Source organism: Sparus aurata, chromosome 23, assembly GCF_900880675.1.
Source record: "Sparus aurata chromosome 23, fSpaAur1.1, whole genome shotgun sequence".
NCBI lineage: Eukaryota > Metazoa > Chordata > Actinopteri > Spariformes > Sparidae > Sparus > Sparus aurata.
The window spans coordinates 27,180,218-27,196,212 of NC_044209.1; the positions used below are offsets into that span (position 1 = coordinate 27,180,218).

Sequence of the window (15,995 nt, forward strand, 5' to 3'; positions counted from 1 at the left end):
ATAAAAAAGTAGATTTTTGAGTCTCATTCCCAACTTGTCCAATGTGTCAGTATTTGATGGGTTGTAAACTCTTATAAATTGGACCTTTAAACTCACAAATATTATAAGTATCATCCCCAGAATTCAGTTTGAACCAGACTCTTTTCAGAGTATAAACATTAACAGCCTTTCTGACTAATCCTCATGCGACTAGACGTCAATTAGAAGTTCTGTTTGCTTCTGTGGTTTCATTTCGTGGACCAGATGTTGTTCCATCTTATAAAACATATGTTAAAAGTCGGGCCCGTCCCTGCAAATCTGCTGTAGCTCCCTGCTGCACACGACGTTTCCGCCAACTGGGACAATGCAAAAAAAAAAAAAAAAATCAGGTCGCCTCCGTCTGCGAAAAAGAAAACGGCTAAAGTGTGCTCATCCTGGAAGGGAAATGCTATTAATATATACTGTATCTCCCAAAGTCACAGAGTTCTGGAAAAGTGGACTGTGCGGTTCCTTTAGGTTGACATTGACACAGTTAAATCATTTCCTTTAAGAAGACGCAGCGCTGGCGGTGCGTCGCAGTGTCGCCGTGCCTCCAAAAGTTGGTGAAATAGTGCTTTTATTTTGTGGCTGCAGAGGAGACACCGACTTAACTCTCCATAAATGGGCTTTCAGCTTGCGTCCGGCACACATAATAGGACTTGTCTGTACCTTGTGTACCAGGCTATTGAAACTCCCTCACTCCCTCGTGACTGTGGGTGTAATTAGGATTTCCTTTCTGCCTCGCTTCAAACCTCTATGATTCAAATTGGAGCTAAATGAATTAGAGAGACCTTAGAGGGCGAATAGGAAAGCGAGGAAAAAAAGAAAATGTGGGTAATTGGAAAACATTTCAGTTTCAGCATTTCCTTTTTTCTTCATTTATGTGATTTCTTTTCAGAGCGTTGGCAGACATTCTGAGGCAACAAGGACCGGTTCCAATATCTCAGTACGACCATGAAAACATCGCAGCAATTGATGGGTCGCCCAAAGACGAGACGCCGGTCAGAACCTCCAAGAATCATTACACACCTGTTCACGGCAAGACATCAAACCACGGTAGGAGACGCAGCTTTTTTACAGATAAACAGCTCTGACTGCAGGCATGTTTTGTTGCCCATGCTTACTCTGCTACTGCACAAAGAATGGACATGTTAAACTTTACATACTGTAGGCTCACTTTCATGCAGTGACAAAACAGAGATAGTCTGGTTACCCACCACTCAGGATCTGGTGTTGCTTCTGGAACATCATTCCAACGCAACACTTTTCAGTAATGTCATAGAAAAATCTACACATGAGAGAAGTTAGCCTTCGTAACACGTGGTTAACATTGTGAAAGGGTCTGTTTTAACCCAAACCATGTCTGCCCAAAGCTAACCAAGTGCTTCTGTTGCCAAAACCGAACCAAACTGTCAACAGTTGTGTTCCAGACAGGATGTGAACTCAGTCGTCTCGAGTGAAAGTCCAATAACTGACCCATATTGCCATGACAACTCTCTCCAGGAACACAACTGACAGGACTCAGTTTAAATACCTGGTTTTATCTCCTCAACATGGCTGGCGATGTCCTGACATCTCGTTAAAAACACTTGGTTTTCTCACCACAAACGAGGCTGAACATTGTCCTGAGAATCCTCAAATTTCCAGTGTTTGCACTCTTACAAATATTGGAACATAGTCTTGAACAGGGGTCACTGGTTTGCCAGCACCACCGCAATCCTCTCCACCCCCTGATAGTTCATATACATGTTAACTGCCAAGGTTTTATTCTGACAACTGCTCTGTAGAAAGAGAGTTTGAAGACCAAATAAGTGTCTTATGTTTAGCTTTCTCTGCACGTCCATTTTTAAAGAAATCCAACTTTACATCACTACGTTGGCGTTAAGCTTAAGTGTTGTATAGAAAAACTCCATTTGCTTTTCCTAAATCTGCCACTTCCTTTGATTGACGTCCACTGAGATAGATGGACGGGCTGTGAATCTTAAGCTTCTCCTCACCAAGAGAACATATAAGGACATATATAGCGAATTAAATGCAGTGCTGCAGTCCCATAAGCCTACTCAGCACTGGGCTCAAAATCGAGATGCAAATTATCATCTTCTGCGGGAGACGCCTGCTTTTTTGTCCAGAGATAATTCTGTCGTGCAACGCTGTTCCCTCCTACTTTTATCCGCTCGGTCTCCAGATCCCTGCTCCAGGGATCAGCTCGTTTGCTAAGTGCCCTAGTATGGTGTCCCAGATTCAACAGTGTTATGTTTCACTCTGGTGTCACCCTGCCTCCACCTCTCTCCCCCTCTCCATCACCGCCGCCACCACCCAACATGGAGGGAATGTGTCAGAGCAGAACTGATACAGACCGTTCTGATTCTGATTCTCTGCAGCAGAATGATTGTTGAGGGGTTCAGTTTTTATGAGGAGAAGATAAGTTCTAGTTCTACTAAAGAAAAGTAGATTAAACCACGTCTGGTCGCCGACAGATGGTCCTGACTTTTTTTTGACTTTGTCGTACATCTGCTGCTGCATTCAAAGCATCATCATCGTCTTTAAGATGCAGCTTTCCATTTTTTTAGTTGAATTTTTTTCTCTTTTGTCACAATGCTTTTACACAAATGACACTTTGTTAGGGTCAGAAAAGCATCTTGATTCAGTCGCCTCACTCACGAATGGAGATGATACGACTTCCCCTGAAATATTGCAGGTTTTGTTCGTCACAAACACAGATGGAAATGTGTCAACAGCTCCATAAAGAAAAAAACTCGGCTGCACTTTTATATTATCTGTCACTTTATTCATATAGTCAATGTTTTGACAGTCGTGTCATAGTTGAGTCTCAAAACATCAGCAGTGATAGCTGGAATAATATTTGAGATTGCTGGCTGCAGTTAGACGTTATAACCAAATCAGCAAGTGTATTTTTTAAGTTACAATCCACTATGTAAGGGATAATATATAGAACGGCAGTCATTATCGGGAAAATTAGTCCCGACAGAACGAAACGGATTTGTCTGGTCTGATTCGTCCTGAAGGGACTTATTTTCCTGATAGTGACCGCCGTTCTATACATTATCCCGCTTATTACACGGTTACTTGCCAACACGAAAAAAACTTGACACAGTGTGTCTTTTTACAGTTTGTTACCGTTCATAGTGTTTTCCAGCAGAGAAATATAGTTTGCCAAACCGACGCCGTTTCTCTTCTCCCTCTTCGCTGCTTTCCTCTCTTTTTCTTTCCTTGACTGGTGACGACAACTCAGCCTTTTGCCAAGAGTTGAAATCACCGTATTTCCCAAGAATATTAAAGTTAATGTGAAACTCGTCCATACTAGTGGCCTAGGAGTACGTTTTTTCCGATATGAAGTAGACTACAGATCAGCTGACGTCGCTTAGCGGCCGAAGACGCTGGGGTGAAAAGTGACCGGACTACTTGCGGAGCAAAGATTTTAGAGCGCGGAGTGATACGAAATACGTGAATCAGAGGCAAAAAGGCCACTTTCCTTGACGACAGTAAAATATGCCTAGCAGCAGTCAATTATACCAAAACAATTGACCGCCGAACGTTGGGAAGCAAGTGAATGGAGCATTCAAGTGAATGGAGCATTCTACAGAATTAAGACGAGCCGCGTTATAACATAGTAATCAAAAGTTAAGAATAAGTAATTTCTATCACTTAATAAAGTTTTGATTTGGCCCACAGTGTTGTGAAAGTACCTCAGAATTGTACTACAGTCCAAACCGAAAGTTTTTATGGGATAAAGTTGAGTTCAGAGAGTCCAGGAATCTACAAAGTTCATCAAATGGGCTCTGTTGAACTTCTGTGTTGTGTTAGAAGCCGGTCGTTTGTTTTAATTAGCCTACGTTAGCTAGTGTTGCACTCTGTTAGCGGAGAGAAGAGATGCCCTGAAACAAGATGCTCGACTTAACTTAAACACGTCATCCACAGGCTCGTATCGACAACCGAGAGAGTGTTCACATGTGTCCAATAAAAAAGCGATTAAGCCCCTTTTAAAACAAAGTTTGTCTGGAATAAGTAAAAAGGTGGACTAGTAGAGAAGCTAATCTGGAGAAGTTGAAGCCAGCCGGGCCGAACAGACAGAAGTGGTGCCACTAAGACTTGATTATCCACCGGGCAAAGTGGGCAACTGTCCCAAATCATTAAACCATCATGAGACCCAAACGCTCCAGGTTCACTGTGGGGTAATTTAATTTATTGCAGACTTGTTTGCATGCACCGCTGAAACACTGTTTGGCCAGAATTTATTGTGATTACCAGTGGAAGAAATTAGAGCGGCGGTGGGAGGCCACAGATCATTTGTGCCCCAAGGCTGTCCAGAGAGTTACGCTGGCACCGAGCCCCCCGACTAATGCAGCTTCAACTTCATCTGAATATAAAAAACACAACGAAGACAATATCAGCACATTGGACAACTCAATTAACAGCCAGTGTCTTAGAAAGTAGTACATTATAATCAGGCTAAATCTATAACAATACCTTATAACCTTTATTGAGCTCATATTTTTGCTGTTTTTGTATCAGCAGCAGAAAAATGCCTGCTATGACAACAGTTACAGGTCTTTCTTATTCAAACATGGCCTTTTAGGTGTGTAAATACCACCTTTAAAAGAAGACAGTTTGAAAAATGTAGCAGTCAGAGCTAATAAAGGTTCGCCCTCGTGCTAATTGTGCACTCATATTTCATCTTGACTACACGCCGACGGCTGCAGCGCCTCTGTTTCCAAGTGCAAACGCAGAGCAAAAGATTACCCGTCTGTGTGATTCACAAAGCCACGCATTGTCATTTTGTTCATTATATGACAAACGCCCACGGAAAAGATGTCCTAATTGTCCAACCTGTGTCATATCAGCCTCCTATTGTTTGCTGGGTGAACAGTAGCGGGACGTCACATGGCCGGGGCGAGTGCTTCAGAGCGGAGAAGCCTTCAGAGAGGAGGGTGGAGGGAGTCCGAGCAGGGATGGAGGCACTCCAGGGGAGACCTGATGACAATGTGACGTGAATTTAACAAAAAAGGGGAAAAGAATCTGTTCTTCTGTTAGTGTAGAAATGCTCAAAGCTCATTATATTCATATTTATAATGTGGCTGAAGATTCCCAGCTTGCATTTTTATGGATTGAAACGTGTTTTTTTGGGTAAAGTTTATGATTAATTACAGTTAGACGTTAGGAACAACCCAATCACAAGAATAAATGTTACATTTTTATACAATTTTATGTCGTCACAACGCTGTTATAATGCTCTGTAGACGCCACTCCTCATCTGGACATTAATGCGAGGTCATACACATGATGAGTAAACGAATAAATCTCTGACTGGCCTTCAGTCGTTGTTACGGCTTTGCTAAATAAAAGGCTGCAGAGGCCGCCTAAATTACACGTCAGGTGATGTTGCCTCTGTTTAATATTTAGATGCATTAGCAAATTTGTCATCTAGCTAGTTTCACAAGCCATGTCAGCCCAATTCATAGTTTAACCGCTCGCATGTTATAGCCAGTTGTTCTGTGTTTAAAATCAATAGATATGGGAAATATATTTCTGTTGCATGAGGGAAGTTGATGACGAAACGTATCTTAAAAATGTACAAATTTACCATCGTTGGTTCACAGAAAATATGGAATGAAAAACATTTTTTTTACTGACTCATGACAGCAGAAACAAGTTTTCAATAAGGGGTTTCTCATTTTGTAAATTTCTTCAAACTGATTAGCTGATTAAACCATCCTCCGTTTAAATAATTATTAAAGATAAAGTTATATGCAGATGACGTCTCTGTTTATACGGAAGTTCAGCTGAAATGTTCCTCCTACGTTATTAGATATTAGACATTACATTTCTTTAACTACCTGTTTAGCATTTGAAAAAGGTCACATTTCGGCTGCCTGGCTGCCTGCAAACTAGCCCCAAACCACATAAAGATATAAACAAAAAGGTCACAAATACTTCATCAAATACCTCTTTAAATGGTAATGAAACTAAAATATGCTTTTTTCAACCACATCTAAAGTCCCCAATGGAACGAAAAGAGAACAAACTGAAGGTGTACAGAAGGGCTCGGACATCGTGCAGATTGTATAAACAGCTAAAGAAACCTGCAGGTACCAGGCTATTAAAACGCAAACAACACTTCTATAATTAAGCACGGCTCTGATGCAGATATCAGAGCTGATGGTGACTTTTGATGGTCACCTAACTCGGTTGTTGAACGCTCACAATTTCCCTCGACTAGAAAGAACAAGGATGGCAAGAAATCTCAACATGAAGTGATTAGATGCGTGAACGACTCTCCCCACCTCTCTTAAGCCTTCACAAAAGGCCGTCGTCACACTCTGATTGGCTGTGAGGGGAATGCCCCCAAGCTGCTCTCACTCATTAATTAAGAGCCGGTCTCCAGATCCAGGTGATCTGAATCAACTGCAATCAATCCAGAGGGACAACGATAAAGATAGCAAGTACCACACGATGGCAAAAATGTCCAGTAGTTTCATGTTAAACGGTTCATAATATGTGTAATATGAACGTGATGTGACAAATCATTCTAATAATCAATACGATACGCACACATTTGAACGTATCCATCGTTAAAAGAACGCTTTTGGTTAACTCAAACACATTTCGTGTCGATTTTGCACGTTCTGGTCTGTTTTTGAGAGCTGCAGTCTGCCTGTGTTGTAAAAAAAATGGCTGTTTTTCTTACAAATTCTCCTTCACACCGTTCTGTGACCTCGTGATGTTTCTCATCGTGGTCAAGGATAAATATCCAGGAAGAGAAAATGATCCTCTTCAGGTTCATGAGATGGCTCTTATGAGGGCCAGCCAGCAGCTTTGGTCTGAAAACCATCTCCTGGGTCGGATCTGAGAATAAAGATAGATCTTAATAGATATTTTTGGGACGCTGATGTAGAGTCATAAAAGAGAATCAAATAGACTAGTGGAGCTCATTTCCTCTTTTTTAAATCCTTTTTATCGCTCCATCTTACACACTGAGTGATAAAAGCTGACCGTAAAATCATTATTACAGTTCAGTCAAAAGAGAGCAATTTTATGGTATTCTTTACCAGAACGTCCAATAAAAAGAGGCTGATGCTACGGATGCAGCAGAGGTGGATTCCTGGATTTGGACTGAAAACATCAGCAGTATGTGATGTGAAGTCGTCCCACTCGATCGCCCGGAGGAGATATTATACCCACATGTGATGCTGCGGCGAGGATGGCACTCTCCAGAATTGTCCTGCAGTGAGGCATTATCACTTCAATTTCCCAGAGTTCACTTCTCTTCTCTCATTTTGTGCTCGGAGAAGTTTCCACAGCGCTGCGAAAAATAGGCGACAAATGTCTTCCGCGCTTTCGCAGAGAAAAAAGAACGGGAATCATCTCCGTAGGACACTCACAGCAGCCGGGTTCATTTGGACTTTTTGCATGCAGAAGTTCAGTATGAGAGTAATTTTGGAGCGATATTTTCAGAGGATGACGTCGTGCTGCTGATGGTAATGAGTCTGGATGTCTCGGTCTGCCTGCAGAGGAACAATTAGAGACTGTTTGTGTGCATTCATTCAGCTAAAAGCCGTTAAATTCCCCCCGTCACGTCTTCGACATTAACACAACATTTTTACACAACAGAATTTAAACCCTCCACCATAATGTTTTGGACCAGACTGCAGGGATTTGCTCTCTTTCTCAACCACAACAGCATTAGCGAGGTCCAGCAGTGATGTCGGGAGATAAGAGCTGGCTCGGGGGGGAGGTAAGCTCCGGCTCGCAGCCGGCCTTCCAGTTCATCCCAGAGGTGATGGATTCGGTTGAGGTCACTGTGCAGGCCAGTGGAAAAGTAGAAGGATAAACACAAACCGTTGCCACAAAGTTGGGAGAACTTTATTACAACTTTTAAATATTTTTGTGTAGCATCCGAGGAATAGTTTCAGGCAAGTCAGGGCAAGAAAGGAAGATCAGTATCTATCTCTGAAATGTTCAGGAACATTTGAAGTGAGAATAGGAGCAGGGATCAATCTGTGCCGCCAATATCCCGCCTCAAGACCTACTGCTGTTTCTGAAGGACGGCTGTGGGAGCCACTTGACCAATCACAAGCCGCTGTTTGTCTCCAATTCTATTCTTGCCTTGCAAACTTGTTTAATATGAAAGACAAAAACATCTCCGCACCGACTTCCTGAAAATAAAATTACCTCTTCCAAATTATACAGATACGTCCCCCATCTTCTTCTTCTTCTTCTTCTTTTTGGTTTTATGACAGTTTGCATCCGTAAGTGTTGCATTACCACAATCTGCTGGACTGTCCAGCATTGCACCCACATCTGTGAATAGTTAAAGTTTATCCCAGTAATTTACCAGGACCAAAGTAGAAGCCAGTTAGCTTAGCTTAGCCTTGCGAGTAAAAACAACAGGGAAGCAGTCAGCCAGGTTGTGTCTAAAAATCTGCTCGTCACATCTAACTCCAGCTCGCTAATGAATACGTTGTCTTCTCTTCCATCATCTGTTTAACTGACTCATGTCTAAGACTGTCTTCATCACAGCGAGGTTGCCAGGCAACCAGCGGAGACGAAGGAAAGTCACTGCTTGCATCCCACAAACTGGCACATACATAACGCACAACATGTCAGTTTCATGTTTTTGATATTTTACCTGTGTGAATTTCTGGGCTTTATGTATGCTTCGTGAAAATACAAAGACGAGTGGAAAACGTGGGGAAAGAACCAGAGTTTATGGTCAGTTCTGTGTTGAGTCAGAGGCCGAGCTGAACGCAAACTCACAGACACATTCATACAAAAAACAGTCGGTGCGTCTGTTGCTAGCTAGTACCGTTAGCATTGAACAGAGCCAGGAGGGTTATTTCCCCCTGTTTTCAGTTTTTATAGCTAAGCTAGCAGGATGCTAACCCTTTGCAGAACAAACAGTATCAATCAGCTTGTCCAGGGCAAGAACGTGAAGCATTTTGTTTCCCAAAATGTCAAACTATTCGTAACTAAGAATGGGGCAAGCGCCAGCTCCAGACCAAAGTTTATACAAACCATTCTGTCTGCACATCAAGACCGTCAAATGTGGCTGATGACTCGCTGTACTTCCTGGTTAACAGCATTCAATTTAGCCAAACGTTGTGTGTTAATGCGTGACCCTCTGTGACATCAGCTCCTGTGCTGCAGGACTGGAGTGCAGAACTGTGGACAATGAGTCACTAATCTGATGACTGTTCACTTTCCCCCAAAAGGCCAATTCAGATGTTACCTTTTTTTTTTCCCATCACCAGGTTTGACTTTTTATCTTTTTTATCTCCAACATAAACCCCCCTTTGTCCTTCATTCATGCTGAAAACCTTTTTAACAGAAAGGTTAGACCTTGTTTCATTATGCGGCGTAGATGAGGCAATTTTAAAGACCATCGTCAGAGATAATACGGGGGGCTGTATGTTTGTGCAGCCGCATGGGAGCAATTTATATCACGGTCAGCATCCCCGGCTACCTGATTTCTGCTGCACGGTGCCGTCCTTGGAGCATGCGGAGGTTGTGAATCACCCTCAGAGACACCACAAACACGCTTGCTTATAAAACTTAGTTTCTTAGATTCTGCGAAATGTGTGAATTATTCTGATTTCTTTAAAGGTCTCCCAAATTAACAGATGGTCCGAGTGCGTCAGTAATCGGTGTGTAGTCATCCTCTGGGTTTGTTAATAAGAAACAAACGAGCTGTGCTGCCTGAAGCTCGAGCGCCAAACCTTCGACGTGATGAAGACCGGGCCGAACCGGTCCCAGGTGTTTCTTCTCATTATGATAATTTGAAATGCTGTTTGATCTCGGCTTCCAGAGGCCCAAAGGTCTGAGTGATGTTATTGACTTTGAAGTGGCTCCTCGGAGAAAGAGGCGTTTAGCCGTTCACGAGTTAATGGAGACTCACGGAGAAACAAGGAAGAGGTTTGATAAACTCTCCAGATTTTGGATTTTATCGTTGTTTTCCTCCTTTTATTTGTCGATTCTACATTCTCCAGTTTCGCTGTAGGACCCGTCTGTGATTGACGGGACAATTGAATGTTGTCGGGGTGCTAGCGGGCACCTCGTCTCGCTCCTTTGTGCTCTGTGCACTCTTCAATTACAGCTCTGTTTCGGAGTAGAGTTAACACAAACTGCATTACGGAGAGAAAATCCAACAACGTCTGTACCTGCCTGAGGTGTGCTGGCATCCTTGAGGAAGGAGGCTTTCGATCTGAGATCAAGTGTATCAAACCGCAGTCCATTCGCCTCCGAGGCAGCCAAAGTGTTTCCAGTTATATTTAATATTTCTCTGACTGTGCTGAGGAAGAGAAAAGGTGTTTGATAAATGGCCGATACGTTACGCTGATGCCCTGAAACCTGCAGATTGCATCTCTGGCATCCTTAAGCAACACGTATTGACGAGCTGATCCCACCTGACACTCACTTTTGTCAGTTATGCCATTTTAGCCCTGTTTAGTATTCTTGTCATCGGCCGGCCGCTGCTTTATAAAAGACAGGCGATGACGGGGGAATAGAGTACAGACGCTGCTCGGCGTTATGGCCGGCTCGCAGCAGCATTTAAAGTGCTGAAATTTGGCAGTGAATTAATTTAAACGGAGAGGCCACCGTGGACGGAGACTCTAAAATGGCAGGAGTTGTCGTAGATCATAACGTCGCAGAGCAGGAAGTGTATTTCCTCGTTCTGCTAACGTTTGAAACATTGATATCCATAATTTTGCTTCAGATGCAAACACAGGACAACATAGATGATATAACAAGCGTACAGTAGAGGGTTGGTTTTAATTATCTCAACTTTGTTTATGAGGAATCAGGTCTCGTCCATCATTTTATGAGCTTAGGCCTTTAGCTTTCAGATGTAAAGCAAGGTATAGAGCTCAACAGTAACCGCCCACTTTTTTAACGGCTCCGGTTCCGGAAGTGAATTTGCCATTAATTTACGCCATTGAGGTTTCATAAAATCCTTATTAAAGAGTTTTAGGCCTGGAACCAAGCTAATCAGCTAGGAGATGAATCGTGACCATAAAACATTTAATTCGGTGCAAAAAAAAAATTTTGGAAAACGGAGAAAAAAAGCAAAGGTACAAGACTGTGTACATAATTATCTTAAGAGTAAAGGAACTACTCACCCTATAAACCAGAATAAATCGGCTGAACCCTTAATAAACTCTCCTCATCACTAAATAAACGCAGTAGGTCAGAAAGTGAAATCATGTTCGGTCGTAGAGTTCAGTGTTAGCAGTAACTAGCTAACATGAAATCGTGGGTTTGGTAAACATTTCCATGGTAACAGCGAGCTCCACCAATCAGAGACGTCGCTGTTACACTATAGGATTGTGGGTAGTGTAGTACTTCTCCATGACATCGCAAATAAAACATGTTTTTCTCAAAACAAGATTGATATCATGCGGACTTGTGACTTCTACAGGATCATATATCATCGTTTGACAATCTGATAACTCGTGGTGAGTCTATTTTGGATGGTTACGACATTATGGCCAATAATCAAAATCTATATGCAGAATATGAATGGCATTTTCACTTCCGGAACCTCATTGTTGAGCTCTATTTGTATGTTTCCCGCTGAAATGCACCATGGGAGTTGTAGTTAACTGGAGAGCTTCATGTCGTTCCAAGCAGTAAACTTATTAAGACACTTATAGGACACGTTTGAATGATACAAATATGTTTTTAGGGATAGACGATGAACTTATTGTCCCGTTAGCAACGAGATAAATTCAGTTCAAGGAGAGTTTTTATGGTCTCTTATTATTATCTAATTATTTCCTGAATAAATGGATACACAATGTCAGAGAGGGAGTGAACGACCAACAGTAGAGAAACTAAATAAAATCTACGTACTGTCTAGTGCTAATACTGTATGTTCCTTTAAGAAAATTCCCCAGACTCCCTTGTAAAATCACTCAATTTTGTGAGTTTTCAAGTTAGGACACCCTTTATAACTTTGTGAAACACTGTCTAAGACACATTTCTTAATTATCTTGGCCTTCTTGTTAATTCGGCATATGTTAAGTCCAATTACTGAACAGTTACGGTATGTTCCTTCTTCCTTTGAGTAAAAATCATCGTGTTTAGTTGCATATAAAGTGAGGACACAAGTAGAATATTGTCATTATTGTCCTGGACAATCTGCCACGTCTCGTCACCGTAATGTCGCTGATTAATATTCCACTTCTTTTTCCATTTCACCAGGTCACTATGGGAAGGAAAACATGCGCAGCGGAGGCCAGGACATGCACAACTTCATCTCCTCCGGCTTTGTGACGCTCGGACGCGGCCACTTGAAAGGTAAAGTCCGTCCTCATTATCAGTTTTTTTATTCCCACTTCACAGTTCAGAATAATAAATCATCCGTCCACTCTCGAAGCCGCCGTGTCATGCTGTCGCTCTCTCTGCCAAATGTGCGAGTGTGACTTTTGTTCCAGCCACACTTTTTTTTGCAATGACAAAGTAACACTTCCGCACTTGGTAGGCAGCCAGTGTGCCAAGAGTGCAGCATGGCACGACGGAAGATTCCCCCCCCCCCGCTATTGTCTTTCATTTGGAGTTGTAATGAATGAGTGTCGGCGTGAGAGCGAGCTGTAAACAAGAGGCCCGTTGTTGTGTTTCTACAGCGCAGCACTCCATCGACGAATCGGGGCAGATGTCCTGGCAGGGCGAGCTGGACATCCCCATCTCCTACGGTACGTTCTCCGAATGTTCTGCACCTCGCCACGCGCCCGGCTTTCTGCTCGCACCTGATAAGAAAACACACACAAACACACAAACACACACACGCGAAGCCAGTCGAGTGCACTTGGCTGATAATCGCAGCGCCGTCATCGGTCTGCAGACTGCCAGAGTCGTAATATTTCATTTATTTATTTCTTTTCAGTTTAGTGGTTTCGTGAGCCAAAGTATTTTCCACTGGTGGTTTTGAAATGAAAGTGATTTATATACGTATAGACTTTGATGGACAGGTGAGGGTGTCATTAACACTGAGAGTCTAGAGAGCTGATAGGTGTCTGCAAGGTAAGTGAACGTTTGATTCAGACACTTAATCTGAAGTGTTTTATTTATTTATTCATCGATGTCAGTTTTGCTTTGTGTTTTGCATCCATCACATCATCAGTTTGACGTCAACGTCTCTGCTGTTGATGATATTTGAGCTTTTACACTCCGAATCCTTCTGAATCCAGATTAAACACCTTATTGTTCAGGAGCCGCACAATACTTCCTGGTTCTGACTTCCTCCGGGTCTCTTTTATTTTGAACTACACGTCACTTTCGTTCAGCTTCTCCACACTTCTGTTTCAGCTCAGGTCCATGAAAACGTCCGGTTTGTTGCTCTCGAGTTACTTTTTACAGTTCTGCTGCTGTTCTAAGTGACATAAATATCCAGCGAGCGCCGAGACAAAAAGGTGTTTCACCGTGAAAAAATAAAAATCTTGTGGCGGGCCGAGTGTTTTATTGAACCGATGATTGTGACCTGACAGCTTTATTTCACAGTCTTTGTGATATAGAGAGACGCTCGCTGTGGAAATGGGTTTGCTATTGAACAGGAAATTACTTCTGAGCTTCTCTTCAACTTGTTCCTTTTTGTCTTATCCGTCTCCGCTGTCAGCAGCAGGAGTACAGTAACAGTCCACTCCTGCACCCTGAGGTACAATCTGCACTAATGTGATGGGCTTAAACATCGGACCTCGAGGAAAACCATTGACGTTTTTTCCACTCGGTTTGACTCAGTACGTCAGTCCAGCGCGGCAGGGATTTGCTATTGCCATGACAACAGGGCTACCTGCTTGAAGGTGTGTCTTTTAACGGCTGACAGTTTTAGCTTGTGTGGTGCTCAGACGAGCCGCTGTGGACACGAAAGCGAACATCCTGGGTGTGGCTCAGCACAAAAATGCATATGGAAATGCAAATTAGCGCCTCGGTTTGACTCAAAAATGGAAAAGCCCCATTTGTGTACCCTTTGAGGACCAAAGATATACACATATGTACCATTTGTTTCAAATTTTACCCTTTTTTAAGGCTTGAAATTGACACCAGAGATACAGGACTGGGTTCTTTAAAGGTACAATACACGATATGAAAGGTACAACAGCTGTAACGTAGACGGTTCTGCCCCAGTGGCGACCCAATGTACCCCCAAAATGAACCCTCTTCTCTGGCAGTGTACGGACTGTTTACTTCCTGGTTAAAAGCGAGGAACTTATTAGAGAAGGAAGGGTCATTACGTCAGCTGTGTTGAAGTCTACGGGAGATGCATGGAGAGAAACACTAAAACCCAACATATCTACGACGAGGTTCGACGTAGATATGTTGGGTTTTAGTGTTTCTCCGTGCATCTACCATTGACTTCCATACAACCGGCACCGCAGCTGTTTCAGGGCAGGGAAGGTGATTCTGCTGGAGAGAGATCGTTTCATTCCCAGTTTCATTCGTCGCTTCTGGCACAAAATTCTCGCCCCACCATCAGAGTTTGACGACCTGAGAGTGAGACTCACTCATCAGCCATCTTTCTCCAGAATTGCCTTCCCCCCCTTTTTGTCTTTAAGTGGCCTTACGAGACTTTTCCACGAGGGGTAAATCTGAGGACATCTTTCTTGTTAAAGGTCCCGCTGCTGCTGCTGGAAATGAACCGACTGACAGTCATTGTTGGTGACGAATGACTCAGCTGAAACAACTATGACACACTGAAGGAGGCACAACTGAAAAGCTGTGTTTTATTCCCCTGCGCTGAGCAATTCTGAGAATTATACAAACAAAAAATGTGCCGTTTGGAAAAAGACACACACACACTAAACTTGTGACACAACACCTGGAGGCGAACGGTCAGCAGCAGGTTGCAAACAGCATGTCAGCGCTCATGAACTGTGACTCACTTCTGTATTATTTCACTTTGCAGCGCAGTGATAACACATTAGTGAGGACTGACTGTGTTAGTTCACTTCACTTAAACTTATCATTTAAATAAACAACTCGTCTGCGTCCATATTTCTTGAGTTCAAACCCGAGAAATGTTTTATGTAAATGTAACGTGAATGAAACTTTAAAACAATCATCTCGTCCACGAACGTGAAATCTACTAGAATTAAATCCTTCATCCTTCCTTCCTACCTCCACTTTGTCCCTTCCTTCCTTCATTCCTCTGCTCTCTTCATTTCTTTACTTTCTTCCTTGCTTCTTTCCTTCCTTTGCTCACTTCCTTTATTTGCTGTCCTCCCTCCTTCTTTCCTTTCTTTGTTCTCTGCCTTCCTTCCTTCTTTCTTCTCTTCCCTTCTTTGTCTGCTTCCTGTCTTTGCTCTCTCCCTTCCTTCCTTTGCTCTCCTCCTTCCTTCCTTCCTTCCTTTGCTCTCTTCCTTCCTTCTTTTGATCTCTTCCTTCCTTTGCACTCTTCCTTCCTTCTTTCCTTTGCTCTCTTCCTTCCTTCCTTCCTTCCTTCCTTTGCTCTCTCCCTTCCTTCCTTTGATCTCTTCCTTCCTTTGCACTCTTCCTTCCTTCTTTCCTTTGCTCTCTCCCTTCCTTCCTTTGCTCTCTTCCTTCCTTCCTTCCTTCCTTTGCTCTCTCCCTTCCTTCCTTTGATCTCTTCCTTCCTTTGCACTCTTCCTTCCTTCTTTTGATCTCTTCCTTCCTTTGCACTCTTCCTTCCTTCTTTCCTTTGCTCTCTTCCTTCCTTCCTTCCTTCCTTCCTTTGCTCTCTCCCTTCCTTCCTTTGATCTCTTCCTTCCTTTGCACTCTTCCTTCCTTCTTTCCTTTGCTCTCTCCCTTCCTTCCTTTGCTCTCTTCCTTCCTTCCTTCCTTCCTTCCTTCCTTTGCTCTCTCCCTTCCTTCCTTTGATCTCTTTCTTCCTTTGCACTCTTCCTTCCTTCTTTCCTTTGCTCTCTTCCTTCATTCCTTTGCTCTCTTCCTTCCTTCCTTCGCTCTCTCCCTTCCTTCCTTTGATCTCTTCCTTCCTTTGCTCTCTT

The 15,995-nt window shown here is 42.9% G+C and overlaps 1 protein-coding gene across 4 annotated transcripts in view; it reads left to right on the forward strand.

Annotated features, from left to right (window-relative positions):
- LOC115575975 (shisa family member 6) overlaps window positions 1-15,995 on the forward strand; it is an 86,140-nt gene that overhangs the window by 7,271 nt on the left and 62,874 nt on the right. For all 4 annotated transcript variants that reach the window (XM_030408423.1, XM_030408426.1, XM_030408424.1 and 1 more), the window contains exons 3-5: window positions 917-1,074; window positions 12,238-12,333; window positions 12,660-12,728. In XM_030408423.1, the coding sequence (XP_030264283.1) occupies window positions 917-1,074; window positions 12,238-12,333; window positions 12,660-12,728 (323 nt within the window). The remainder of the gene's footprint in view (window positions 1-916; window positions 1,075-12,237; window positions 12,334-12,659; window positions 12,729-15,995) is intronic.